General features: G+C 40.9%; 1 protein-coding gene across 1 annotated transcript in view; it reads left to right on the forward strand.

Annotated features, from left to right (window-relative positions):
• Window positions 1–1850: 1850 nt before the first annotated feature.
• FBXL2 (F-box and leucine-rich repeat protein 2) overlaps window positions 1851–13558 on the forward strand; it is a 72274-nt gene continuing 60566 nt past the window's right edge. Inside the window, exon 1 of the mRNA XM_010001706.1 lies at window positions 1851–1977. Coding sequence (XP_010000008.1) covers window positions 1851–1977 — 127 coding nt within the window. The remainder of the gene's footprint in view (window positions 1978–13558) is intronic.

A 13558-nucleotide genomic window follows, 5' to 3' on the forward strand; every position in this document is an offset into this window, starting at 1 on the left:
TAACCTCTCTCACAACCCTCCATGATATCTCCAAGACATGAGGGTACTTGAGGAGCATCTGCAAGTGTAAAGCTGCTGAGTGTAGGGTTTTATTCAAAGATCATTGAGGAATTAGCATGCCCAGCTTAAATGCCTTTACACAAACGCACAAAATATGGGGAATAACGAGGAGGAATTAGAGATGAGGGTGAGCCTGCAGGGCTATGATCTCATGGGCATCACTGAGACCTGGTGGGATGGTTCCTATGGCTGGAGCATCAGAATGGAGGGTTATAAACTCCTTAGGATCCCATCACTGAGACCTGGTGGGATGGTTCCTATGGCTGGAGCATCAGAATGGAGGGTTATAAACTCTTTAGGAAGGACAGACAGGGGAGACAGGGTGGGGGTGTTGCCCCCCATGTCAAAGACCAGCTGGAGTGTATGGGGTTCTCCCTGGGGATGGATGAGGAGCCAACAGAGAGCTTATGGGTTAAAATTAAGGGGAAGAAAGGCCAAGGTGACATCACAGTGAGGGTTTGCTACAGGTCACCTGAGCAGGAGGATAATATAGATGAGGCACTATACAGACAGATACGAGCAGCTTCACATTCACAAGCCAGGGTACTCATGGGAGACTTCAACCACTCTGACAACTGTTGGAAGAACAACTCTGCTAAACACAACCCAGGAGGTTCCTAGAGTGCAAGGATGATAACTTCCTTTTCCAAGTAATCAAGGAACCAACAAGGAGAGGTGCTGGATTTTGTCCTCACCGATGAGGAGGGGCTGGTGAGGGATGTTAAGCTCAAGAGCAGCCTAGGTTGTAGTGACCAGGAAATGGTGGAGCTCAAGATCCTTAGGGCAGCAAGGAGGGCTCACAGCAAACTTACTACCCTTGTCTTCAGAAGGGAAGATTTCAGCCTCTTCAGGGATCTGCTCAAGAGAGTGTCTTGGGATAACATCCTGGAGGGTAGAGGGGCCCATGAAAGCTGGCTGATATTTAACAATCACCTTCTCCAGGCCCAAGAGTGACACATCCCAACTAAGAGGAAGTCAAGCAGTAACTCCAAGAGGCCGGCATGGATGAGTAAGCAGCTCCTAGAAAAGCTCAGACTTCAGAAGGAAGCACACAGGGGGTGGAAGCTAGGGCAGGTATCCTGGGAGGAGTACAGAGAGGTTGTCCGAGCAGCTACGGATCAGGTTAGGAAAGCCAAATCCCTGCTAGAATCAAATCTTGCCAGGGATGTTAAGAACAATAAGAAAAGCTTCTTAGGGAGAAAAGGACATCCAAGGAGAGTGTAGACCCTCTCCTGAAGGAAACAGGTGAGGCAGAAACACAGGATATTGAGAAGTCTGAGGTCCTCAATGACTTCTTTGCTTCAGTCTTTTCTGGCAAGCGCTCCAACCTCAACACAAAGGCCACAGAAGGTGAAAGCAGGGACTGTCAGAATGAATAAACCCCAACCATAGGTGTAGAGCAGTTTCGTGATCATCTAAAGTACCTGAAGGTGCATGAATCTATTGGACCTGATGGGATTCACCCATGAGTCCTGAGAGAGCTGATGGGTGAAACTGCTAAGCCTCTGTCCATCGTATTTGAGAGGTCATGGCAGCCTGGTGAGGTTGCTGCTGATTGGAAAAAAGGGAACATTGCATCTATTTTTAAAAAGGGGGAAAAGGAAGACCCAGGGAACTACAAGATGGTCACTGTCACTTCTGTGCCTGGCAAGGTTATGGAGCAGATCCTCCTGGAAACTCTGCTAAGGCACATGGAAAATAAAGAGGTGATTTGTGACAGCCAACATGGCTTCACTAAGGGCAAGTCATGCCTGACCAATCTGGTGGCCTTCTACAACAAGGCTACAGAGATGGTGGCTGTTGCAGAGCGACTGATGTCATCTGATTTGTGCCAGGTGTTTGACACTGTCCCACGTGACATCCTGGTCTCCAAACTGACAGGGCATGGATTTGATAGATGGACCACTCGGTGGATAAGTAAGTGGCTTGATGGTCTTTGAGGTCCCTTCCAACCTTAATGATTCTATGATTCTAAATCAGAAAAGCTAATGCAAAAGCATATAGTACCAAGCTACTGTGGAAGTCTGGGGCACTGAAGCATGGAAAGAAGGAGGATAGAAAGAAAAAGATCAAGCTCTTTAGCTCTTAGGCTGGTGAAGCCTAATTTCTGTTTCCTCAGTCCCCCACACACATCCCTGCCCACAGTGTGGCTTTCCATCTTTTCAGCAAATAGGTTTATCAGGTTCCTCTCAATCTCTTCTCCTGCATCTTTTCTGCATCTTTTCTCCCATTCTTCAGCTTCTGAGTCTCATTCTGACACTTAACTTTTCTGAGGTGGAGAAGGCTGAAGAAGCAAAAAGAGGTTTTCTGGACAGACACAGGACCAAGAAAAACACAGTTGATTCAAAACTAGTGTCAGGGTCCTGTGCCAGGTGATGGCTACCAGGGGTTCAGAGGTACGAGCAGGGGGCAGTTGGGTTGGGCTGTATGATACTAAGAATGTTGTTTCAAGGAAGATCAAATACCTAAGCAACTTTCCACAGCAGACCTACCTGCCATCAGTTTTACAATGCCTAGGATACACTTTGGGAACAGCATCTTGCATCTTCTCCCTTTCAATGCAGCACTTCAGTTTGCATCAGGGACAGTGGATACACAGCACTCAAACCATATTCATCCTACCCATCCAACACCATCCACAACATCTAACGGTTACTACACCTTCATCCTTGCAGAAAGTCCAATCATCACGAGTTGACTAACACTCAAACAGCTGATAAAGTACCCCGGGTGAGCCACAAGGACAACTGGGGCTGGGCAGCAACATAATACGTGCATCAAAATCAGTAACTGGCCCTAACATTCTTGTGACTTCAACTGGTGAGTTCTTAAAAATGTGTTAAATAATGGGAGAAATTGTAACTGGTGTGTCTGCAAACGCAAGGCTACTAACATTGCAACCACTGTTTTTTATTACCCACTACAAAAATAGTAGTGGATTATTACTAGCTAAAAAAATGCTGAAAATAAATATATATTCTCTTACATTAAGTTTATTAAAGCATGCACTCTGAGCAGTGGAAGTGGCCAGGATATTTTTTAGATGAAAATATTTATTTTAAAAAGAAAATAAGTATCCTCTCTCATTTGGTAAAAGAAAAATCAACACTGTGTGTCCTCAAAGAATTGATCATTTTAGCTCTATAAGTAGAAGGAAATTCATAATAACTCTGGATTCCCAGGCCAGTCCAGGGCTTGAATATCGCTATTGAGGAAACGACTCATTTTCTTTTCTTTTAATATATAAATCATATATTTCATTTGCAAATTAATTTGCACCCTGCCCTTTCGTTTGGCACATCTGCAATTTGTAATTGTACGAAGAAACTGTGAGAGCTGGATCAAAACAGAAGCTTTTTGTGTGTACGTGCACGTGCACATGCACACGCACGTGTGTGGGTGGGTGTGCTCCTGCGGGTGTATGAGGAGGAGGGAGGGAGAGAAAAAAGGAGAAAAAATTTCCTTGCTTCTTTATTTTTGCAGCTCAGGACCTAGCGTGAGGTGATTTTCAGACGTGGATCTAATGTTGCAGACCTCATCATATGCTGCTAGCTTCAAATTAGATTTGTGGCTAATTCTTCCTACTTGGAGAACTTTGGTATTTTTTCTGTGTGCCTCATGAACATGTGGTATGTTTCGGTAAATGGATGAAAAAGACACTCTAAAGCATGAAATGAAGCCAGATTTAAAGCTCAATATTAAAGAAAAGTTACAGAATAGGGAGGTTAATTAATAAGGTATCTGATTAAAAAAAATAATTAAAAAACTAGTATTTATATGCACAATAAATCTTATGTAGCTTCAGTAGCAGAGGCATTGCTGACTGAGTTACTTTCCTAAAAGCCAATTTTAAACCAGCAATGAATTATTGACCAATATATAGTGCCTAAAATAATACCTGTTCATTCTGGCTTGGTCTAAGGTCACAGCATATTTATCAATCCCTCTTTTCTTTCTGTCTGACTGATCTTTCTTGGTCTCTTTCAGTCTATTTGTTGCCCTTGTGGAGCACAACCAATACATACTACTAAGAAAAGCCATCTTAGGGGAGGAGAGAGGAACACTTGAGAGCTTTGCACAAGTGAAAAAAGTCTGTGCCTCTGAATGCAACAGAGAGAAGATTATTTTTCAGTGTTTCAGCCTTCTTTATTCATCAGTCATACCACAAGGGCAACCTTGGCTTCCCATCCAAGTCACACCATCATCCTTCAACTTCTCTGGTTTTGTATTCAGCCCTCAGCGAAAACACTTCCATCCAGGTAGATTATACAAGGAACCATATTTTAATTTGGCCTTTGAATTTGAAATATGGGGGGAACATTTAACCCTAGATGAAATACAGCTAACCAACTCCAATGAAAGCAAATCCACCCTCCTGAACTACATAATTTAAAATTGTTCTTCAATCCACAGAGACACAGGATAACATGGAATGGCTAAACAGGGACTAAGCATGACACATCTATTTCACAAGCTGTAATAAAGAGTAGATGGATACAAAGAGAGCATGTTATAGCCAGAAGTCTTGTCAGTTCAATGACAGATTTAAAGGGAGGTGGGAAGCAGTTCAATGTCATCAAGTTGGACATCTCAGGCTTTTGGGGCAGTAAAAGAAACATTAAACAGTCTAACAGAAGAGAGAGAAATTAAAAGGCAGTTCTACAACAATTGAAAGGGATAGAAATGCTCCAGGAGACACACTAGAAAAAAATACACAGAGTGGTAAAAGGGGAGGAAGTTCTAAAAATGAGAACAACCTTCCACTTTGAAGAAATAACCAGACTTCATCGTGTTTTGCTGAGTTATTCCTTCAAGCCTTCTGAAAGTCAGGCATCACAAATACTCAGGCTTAGGAAAAGCAGACTGTGACAGCCCTCAGCAGAGTTACATACCTGCGACAGAAAACAAATTTTGCAGATTTAATTTCAGACCTAAGAATTTTAAGGGTGTGCCTCCAACTCAACCCTCTTAAAGACCTCTGAATTTCAAGTTAACTTTTCCGTCCAGAAGACACATACAGGCAGAACAGCGTGAGAGCGCAGCATTTAAAAGCCTGGAAACACCTGATCTCCAAAGATCCACATGCTGCTGCCCATTTGCTTTGGCAGGGCTAATCCTTAGTTAAATATTGGCACAGATTCAAATAATTATTTCTAGATACGTAACTATTTATAGCCCTGATGAGAGCTTCCAGAGCCCCAGAGCAGCTGCAACACAAAAAGGACAGATCTATGCAGAATGATATTTCCTGTTTGTTTGCTTTTCTTTCTCCTCCTAAATCTTCCCCATCATGAATATTGCCATCCTACTGCTTCATCTCTCTTTCCACCCATGCTTTCCTTCCTCTGTTTTTTATTTAATTTATTAAGTTGCTGCCCCTTCTTCCCTAACACTCCATTCTTACGGGTTTTTTTCCGATTAACTTGTCCGCTTCCTTCTTTCTCTGTCATCCTACTCTGGACCACAAGAACAAGAGAAAAACAACAAAAAAATATGAGGGAAGCAAGATGAAGGATTGAAACCCTAGTAAGCTTTTGCACATCTCATGGTACTTGGTATGTGAGGCCTTAGCATAAGGCTGGGGCTTGACTTGAGAAACAGTAATTTTTATTTGGGAAGCAGCTTTCTAGCACACGTGGTTTCTGAGAAAACATTATCTGAGCATACCCTGAAGGCTAAGAAACCAAAAGCAAATAAAAGAAAAGTCAAATTGATTATTTTTAAGCCACCTTCATCACGTATGATTTTGGAACACTTAGTTCTGGCAACACTGCAACATGGATCGAGCGTAGGATTTGCCAAAAATCAGTCTGAGCTTCCTCCATATGTTTGCTTCCTCTCTACTCTTACCTAGTGGTGCAGCATTTTTAAAGACTGACTATTGAAATCTATTACCTGCAAATGAGCAAAACAGCAGTGTACACCCTGCAAACTGGTGAAAAGCAGCAGCAGAGATCAAAGCAGGGAATAGAGGCATTTTGTGACTGCTGTGCTCCCTTGTTTCTCAATCCCCAAATGAGGATGGCTCTGAGTCTGACTCTCAAATCAACTTCTGCATTGTTTCTAGGCCTGGTCCATCAGGTCACGTGTCCTCTTGTGACCACAGATAGCAAATAATGACAGAAATGAGTGGCAGTGTGACAATGCAGTCAAGTGGTGAGTGTTATTTGTCCTCATGTTTCCAAGGTTGAAAAGCAAATGTACTAAGTGACAACATCATGATCCTCTTGGGTCTGGGGCATACTTGATCTCCTCCAGTTTGCTTTTATTTTAATAGTTTTAATGACTGCTCATCTTAAATAAGAAACTTCTCCAAACTTCACCAGAACTTTGTGATGGAAGAAAATGTGTTTAACTCTGATGGGCTTTGCATTTTGTGTTTTGTTTTGTTAGGAGAGAGAGTAGCATCATTTAAAAATGTCAGAAGTGTGATTCTCAGTTGTTCTCAGTTCTCAGTTGTGTCCCTGTTCTCAGTTGTTTCCTCCTGTTTGTGTAGCTAAGGTGTCTGGCACTCTGGTGGGCCTCACAGTATTTCTGGTTTGACTAACACAAGTTATATTGAAAATACCACATGACATGCTCCTCTCTGTGCAGCTGCTACCTTGTTTTCCAACCATTTTCAGGCATGAATCCATCTATTCCACTCTAACCTGATCTGTAGCTTGGAAATTAGAAACTGTGGTATCCATAACGGAAATAGCCTACAAAGAAGAAAAACATCTATTTACAGTTAAAGCAACTGGGTTTTTTCCCAAGAAATTCTGGTTTTGTGTATTCCTCTGCCCACGTTGTTTCAGTTTATATGGTGGATAGTTTGATGGATCTGAATTGGAATGATGTTCAACACAGGAAAGGCAGAAAAAAGTGCAGAAACCTTGGCAGCACTTCTGTTGGCTGTTTGCTGGTGGTGAGGATATGGAGACTAATCAACAGTGTAGTTCAGGACGTGGCGAGTTAGGGCTTAATTTTGGAGAGTGAGCCATGGAAAGGATTCAGGAATTCCTGTCCAAGCTAAATCTAACACAAGAGTTTTATGAGTGTATGGCCGAGATGCATGCCCACTATGAATATATGTGTGTCATGAGGAAGCTGAATGTTTCTAAAGTCTCAGTGATTATAGCAGAAACATAGATTCAGGTTCACGTTTCCAGAAGTGCAACCTGCTCTTTCTTCATATTAACATCACCCCGTTCCTCCTCTATGTGCAGGCACACCTATCTCTTTCTGGAACCTTCTTGCCATTTGGAAGCTCTTGTGCCACTGGATAGACAGGGATAGAACAGACTCTAAACTTATCCTGGCTCTTTTGTGAACTGCACAGGAAGATAAGTTGCTTATAATGAGCAGTAATATCCAAGGCTGAATGGTATCTCTAGGAGCTGGCAGAAGCTGACTTCTGAAGCAGCATCTTTTTGAAAGTCAAAGGGCCTCAGAGATAGAGCCAAACTGTTACAAAAATCCTGACTGTAATGCTCATTTGTCCAGTTCATAAATCTGCCTCTCTATTCTTCAAAGTGCCAAAAGTTATCTAGCCAGACATCCAGCTTTTATAAGACAGTCTAACAAGCTGTCTGGCTCAATTAGTTAAACTCTGATTATGCTCCAGATTTTCAGTCAGCAGACCACTTTGTAAGGAAAATATCTACTTGCAGACCCTGTTCCCTTCTGGTACCAGTAGCTTAATCTACTATGTTATAATTCTAAAATGTTTTGTTGGTTGTTGTTTTTTATTTTTCAATGAACCACAAGAAAGAGCTCTCCAGTCCATCCACACACCACAGTTTCAGATCCTTGATTGCTCAGTCTTTTTTTCTTGGCCTTCTTCACCATAAATGGTGGAAGCAATAAGCTCTATGGTTTGGTTATGCCTAACATGATGTGAAATAAAAGCTGCACACTTGGTTATGACTGAGAAATCCTGATCACAAAAGTACTCTTTGGGATGTCTTCAGCCTGAGCTCAGACTGTTCTTGGATAATCCTGTAACAAGCTGTTCTATATGATCACAGATGTAAATGGCCCCAGAGAAGCTTGAGTCTATTACTAAGTTAGACTGTATAAGGTTATACGTAATTGCTGTTTCCATTAGAACTTATAGTAAAAAGCTAGTATGGCTCAGTTGAACAGAAGCAGTCCATATAAAAGCAGAGTTAGGGCTTTTCATCAATAAAGAGTAAAATAAATACTAGAGTTACAGATTTGTTGAGATGCCTCCTCTTAAAAAATGACAATGCTTAAGAAAGTAGCCTCCTTTTTTCCTATCTGCCCAATAAACTTAATTCTTCAAGTGTTAGCCTTGACTGTGAACATATATACAGTCATTCTCTTTCTCTCCTGGTGGTCAAGGGCCAGAGATGTTTTCACCTTCCTGTGTTTCTACTGTTCCCCTCTGTCGTGATCCGCAACCTATTATATCTCCTTTTTGGAGTGTATTTAGTTTGTCAGGATCTGCCGAGAGGTCCGCATGCAGCGCTCGCTTCTCACAGAGGAGCAGTGGCTTCGGCACTGACTTTTCGAGTGAGTAACCTGTCAGTACTTACTAATCTTTCCAATAACAGCAGCCAATCCCCAATTAGAATTTACAAATGCACGGTTTATTCTGGGGAAAACAAAGCAATTTGGGGCAGGAGCTTCAAAAAGGGTAATTAAAAAACATACGAACTGTGAAATATCTTTTAAACACCAAACACCAAGAACTTATATATATCTTAATACTAATATATAGGTACACCTTATTTACACACCCAGATTAATTATCTATGAGGGGGGAGGAAGGAGGGTATGCCCGATGCTTGTCCCTTATAGGGTCGCGGTTTATGTGCAGGTGAGACAGGAACACCTTAGGGAGAGAATTATGCCTTCCCCTGCAACCTGGTTTTAGAACCAGGGGTGGCAGGAATTAGTCTCACCACACGTATCCAGCAGCAGACGGGTTCCTGAGGTGCAGGCAGTGCAGGCAGGGTGGCAGGGAAAAACAGCGGCGACAGGACAAGCTGGGTCGAGACGGGTCTGCAAGGATTAGCCAGGGCCGGGACTGCAAAAACCGGGAGTCGGGCTGCAGCGATGAGCCAGGGAGCTCAGGCTGGCAGGCACCCCCAAGGTGCAGGTCACCCCCCCGAAAGCAAGCGGCAACAGCATCTCTGCAAAAGCGCTCCGGAAGGCAAGGAGCGGCACCTCCACTGTCTGTGGAAAAGCGCGCCAAAAGCAGTGCGCACGCTGTCTCTTTATAGGTTTCCTTTGCTCCCAATTGGCCAGTTTCGTATTTCTAGGCTTCTCAGCCAATCAGACGTGGACTTTGTCCCGCCACTGCAGACTTGTGTTTGCAACATTTTTACAGTTCTCCCCCAACGGCTCCTCTCCGGCAGCAGCTGCCCCCTCAGGGCATCCCAGTTGTTGTTTTCTGGCAGAGAAGGCACCAGGAGAGGGTTCAGCGCCACGTGGAGCAGCCATCTTTAAGCCAGTTATGTCTGCTGACCTAAAGGGCATGTTGTGTTGTGTGAGGAAATATCTGGTCCTTCACACTCTCTAATGGCTTCAGCAGTGTTCCCATTGGTGCTTCAATGCTTCAAAGAACCCAGCTGCTTTGGTGACTCCTCAGTAGTGATGAAGGCATCAGTAACACAGTCACACAGACAAGACTTCAAAGAACAAAATCCAACCAGAAAGCTGAAAACCTAGAGACTTAAAATTAATTGCTCCTCATCATTGCATGCAGTTTTCTTTTCTTTATGGTGGCTACATGAAGATTGTTCAAATGTGTTCTGTTCTCTTTCTGAAAATTGATGGTGATAAAATAAAAAAGGTAAATGCAATGTTATTAGAGCGCTTATGTTTTCAGGATTTACTACATTTCAGCAAGCAAACTCAGCAAAATCACATAGATTAATTTTAGTCTGTATTTAATTTTTTTATTTTGACCAATCTCTAGCAACACAAAATTAATTCAAATAAGATGCTTCTTCTTTATCCTACGTGATTAACTTAATTCTGTACACAATTTCAGCTAAATGTTTAAAGCATAACACAACTTATCATCCTATATGAAGCAAATTTCAGAAGAAAAAGCTAATTTTAAACTAGTTGCACTGACTTCAACTTATTTAAGAGCAGGCCTTACTTTCATAAACTTCACAAGTTAATATGCTATTTTTATGAGAGATAATCATGTGGAAAGACGTTGGCAAAGTAACACATATAGTAAAACAGTTCTCAGAATACTAGTCATTATTCTCAATTATGTTTTCTATTTGATTGTTAAAAGCCAATCTTGTTGACCCAGCAATATACACTTGGCTTTGTAGCCACTGTTGCTGCTTAGTAATGTCTTGGGAAATCCTGTGCCTTTGAAACTCTATGCAAATTTCTAAAAGGAGCCAATGTTAACACTCAGGCTGAATTAGAAAATAGGAAAATACACAAAATAAGTAGTTTAAGGACAAAGTTTTCTCTACCCAAAATTCAGCACTGATTCAGGGTGACATTGTAAAAACACTAAGCTGTACATTAAAATTCCTAAACATGGCTGCTATTCACAACAGGCCAATGCAAACATTCGTTACTCCTGTGTCTGAGAGCGAACGTGTAAGTTAGGAAAATGATGTCAGTATAAAAGAATTCAAAACTAATTTTATCTGATTGGCAAGTGAGTTTGAGTACCGAGATACTAAATAAATATTTGACAGTACCATTCTATAGTGTAATTTATTTCACATATGCACTAAATTAAAAGGAAAGCTTTCCCAAACTGCAAGCAATTTCCAGGCAAACCACTAAGCAGGATGATGGTGATGGCTGCCATTGTGTCATGACAAAGCACCTCCTCACCCTGGCAAAGGTCACCACAGCTTTGAGCAAATAATCAAAACCACAAGGCAGAGAACAGCACGATCCATCCAGTTTTGTCACACTGGTGACAGGGAATTTAAATTTTTACTCCTGAGCACTTCTGTTCACGGGAAGGGGGAAACAATGCTGAATGCCTGACCTTGTGTTTGTGTCAGGAAGGTAATGGTTCTCAATAAGGAGTTCAGAGCTTTGCCTAGCAATGGGCATTGTGGGAAAAGTCATTCCAGCATGATAGGACTGCTCTTCAGCTCCTGTTTAAATCCGTGATATGTCCCTGTGAGCATCTGAGAATGCCTTCCTCCTGCAGTGACCAACACTTACAGACACAGGGAGAGACACAAGAGGTCTATGAACTATCAGATTTGATGCATTAACAGACCCAGGGCTCAGAAATCCTTTCCAAGAGGAAAATGAGATACAGTGTGCGTAATTTTTTTCATTATATGCTGAAATGGAAGTTGCAGAGGGGCTATACTTTCAGGTCCCCACAGTTCTGGAAAAGGTAGGTCTATTCAGTGGTTCCTACCAAAGCAGAATTTATATTAAAAGCTCTGTTATCAGGCAAAGTTTCACATGATTACAAGGATGCAGAGCTGCATTTTTAATACTGTAATTATGGAGATAGATTATGAACCCAGTTTAAGACCTTGCTGAAATGTTAGGGTCAATGTTAGAACTGAAATTCCCTCGAATTGAGAGACTATTGAGCAGGATTTTTAGTTAAACCCCTGTAGAGATGATGAATAGCTGCAAAGTTCAGCTAGTTTATATCCCAGAGGACTTATCAAGGGCAAGGTTCATAACTAATTATGAGAAAATACAGGTAAAACTTATTCCAAATCCAAGCCTTACCTACATGTAGTGCCATATGCTTTTAAAATACTACAATGTACATGCTACTACAATGTTTTGGATGTTAAATGCAAAACAAATAGGATTCAGTTATAGTTACAATAACAAAACAATAATAAAAAAATATGTGCTTTTTTCCCCCATTACAGGAAAAGGAGGAGAGCTGTAGACATCTACTTATCAAAAACCAAAAGAAGCAAAATTGAAATGAAAACTCAATTTATATGGTGAGAAAAACTTAAGAATTACATTTTTCAGGTTTTCTTATAGTACAATTTATGTTTCCTGCTTCACTCTCTTCCATAACTTATCAAGCAGCCTGGAATACCTACTGATTATCCTACTAATCATGAAACCTTAATTAATATGCTATTAAAATACTTGAACTATTAAATGGAAAATTAATACAGAAAGCACTGGAGGTTCTACATTAATCTTCACTCTCCATCTAACAAGTTTTATAATATGTGGATATACATGCTCACATCTTCTTGACGTACTTTCTGGCATGTACACAGGGCCCTTTTCTTTCTAGAGAGTGCTAATACAGAAAAAATGCAATTGTTGTGAAGCTTCACTAATACAATACAGAGTCTGTATGGCACTTTGGCATTGTTCTGGATGAAAAGCACTACAGGCACGTAAGCTGTGTCATTGAAAAAAACACAATTTGGGAGATTAGAAAGAGTGAAAAAGAGAAAGAAAATAGCGGTTCTGAAAGAAAATAATGGTGCTGGGAAGTCAACAGTTTGTCTTCCTAGGCTCGCAGTGCCACATAATCATCAGTGTGAAGAAGCTGTTCACTTTATGTATCATTGCAAACTAAACTCTTTCTGTGTGCATGGATGTTCAGTTGCACTTTGGAATTAACTACAATTCACAGCTATTGAAACACCAGCAACAAACTATTTTCTAGGAACACACAGGAGGATTCAGAAAGCTGACTCACAAGTCAGTACTCATTTAGTTACCTACTAGCTTTGTTTCCAAAGCTCAGATGTCTTGATATTTTTTGCAGTTTCTTCTGTTGTAAAATTTTTGGCCTAAATGTCCATGCATGGATGCTACACATGCAATTTTATGGGCAAGTACACATACCCCCAAATTTGGCACAGATTGTAAACAACTCTTGGATTTATGGATGTGTGAAAAGGTATTTGAATGACAGGCTTAGGTAATGTAATGTATAATTTGTAGCAGAAGTTTGGACTATCATTTCAGGGAAATGAAGAACTATTAAATTTAATAATATTTCTGAGAACATGAATTACTACAGAATTTTTTTAATAAAACTGCTATTAAACAGCTACTGTGATGTCATTGTATTATTTCAAATTACATTAGCCTAAATTGGTGAATTTCAATTAAATATGTTACAGCTACTCCTGATTCTGACCACACTTGGTTTGAGCTGAAGTGTAACACATTCTGACATCAGCCTAGGTTAAGTGCTAATCCAGAGCTGATTTATTCTTTGGTTACTATAACATTGTCAGAAAACACCTTCTTTTCATCAGGAAACAACTTGAATAAAGGAAATAAATTTTTGTCACCACAATAACCTAGTGCATTCAATACCATATTATTGAAAAATATCTTTTTAGTAGGTGAAAAATTTTAAAATGGGATCTAAAGGCAATTGCATGTCTCATCTTTCTCTGATCTTTACTTACACTGTGTTTCTTCCAGCTTTTCCTACCTCGTTACCTCCTGTCATGACCCTTGCTCAGTGCTGCATTGTTCATCAAATGGCACTAGTTTCTCTTCTGGCCTTTTTCTGAGCATTTGCTTTAATTTCCTG

Source organism: Chaetura pelagica, unplaced genomic scaffold (genome assembly GCF_000747805.2).
Source record: "Chaetura pelagica isolate M959 unplaced genomic scaffold, ChaPel_1.0 scaffold657, whole genome shotgun sequence".
NCBI lineage: Eukaryota > Metazoa > Chordata > Aves > Apodiformes > Apodidae > Chaetura > Chaetura pelagica.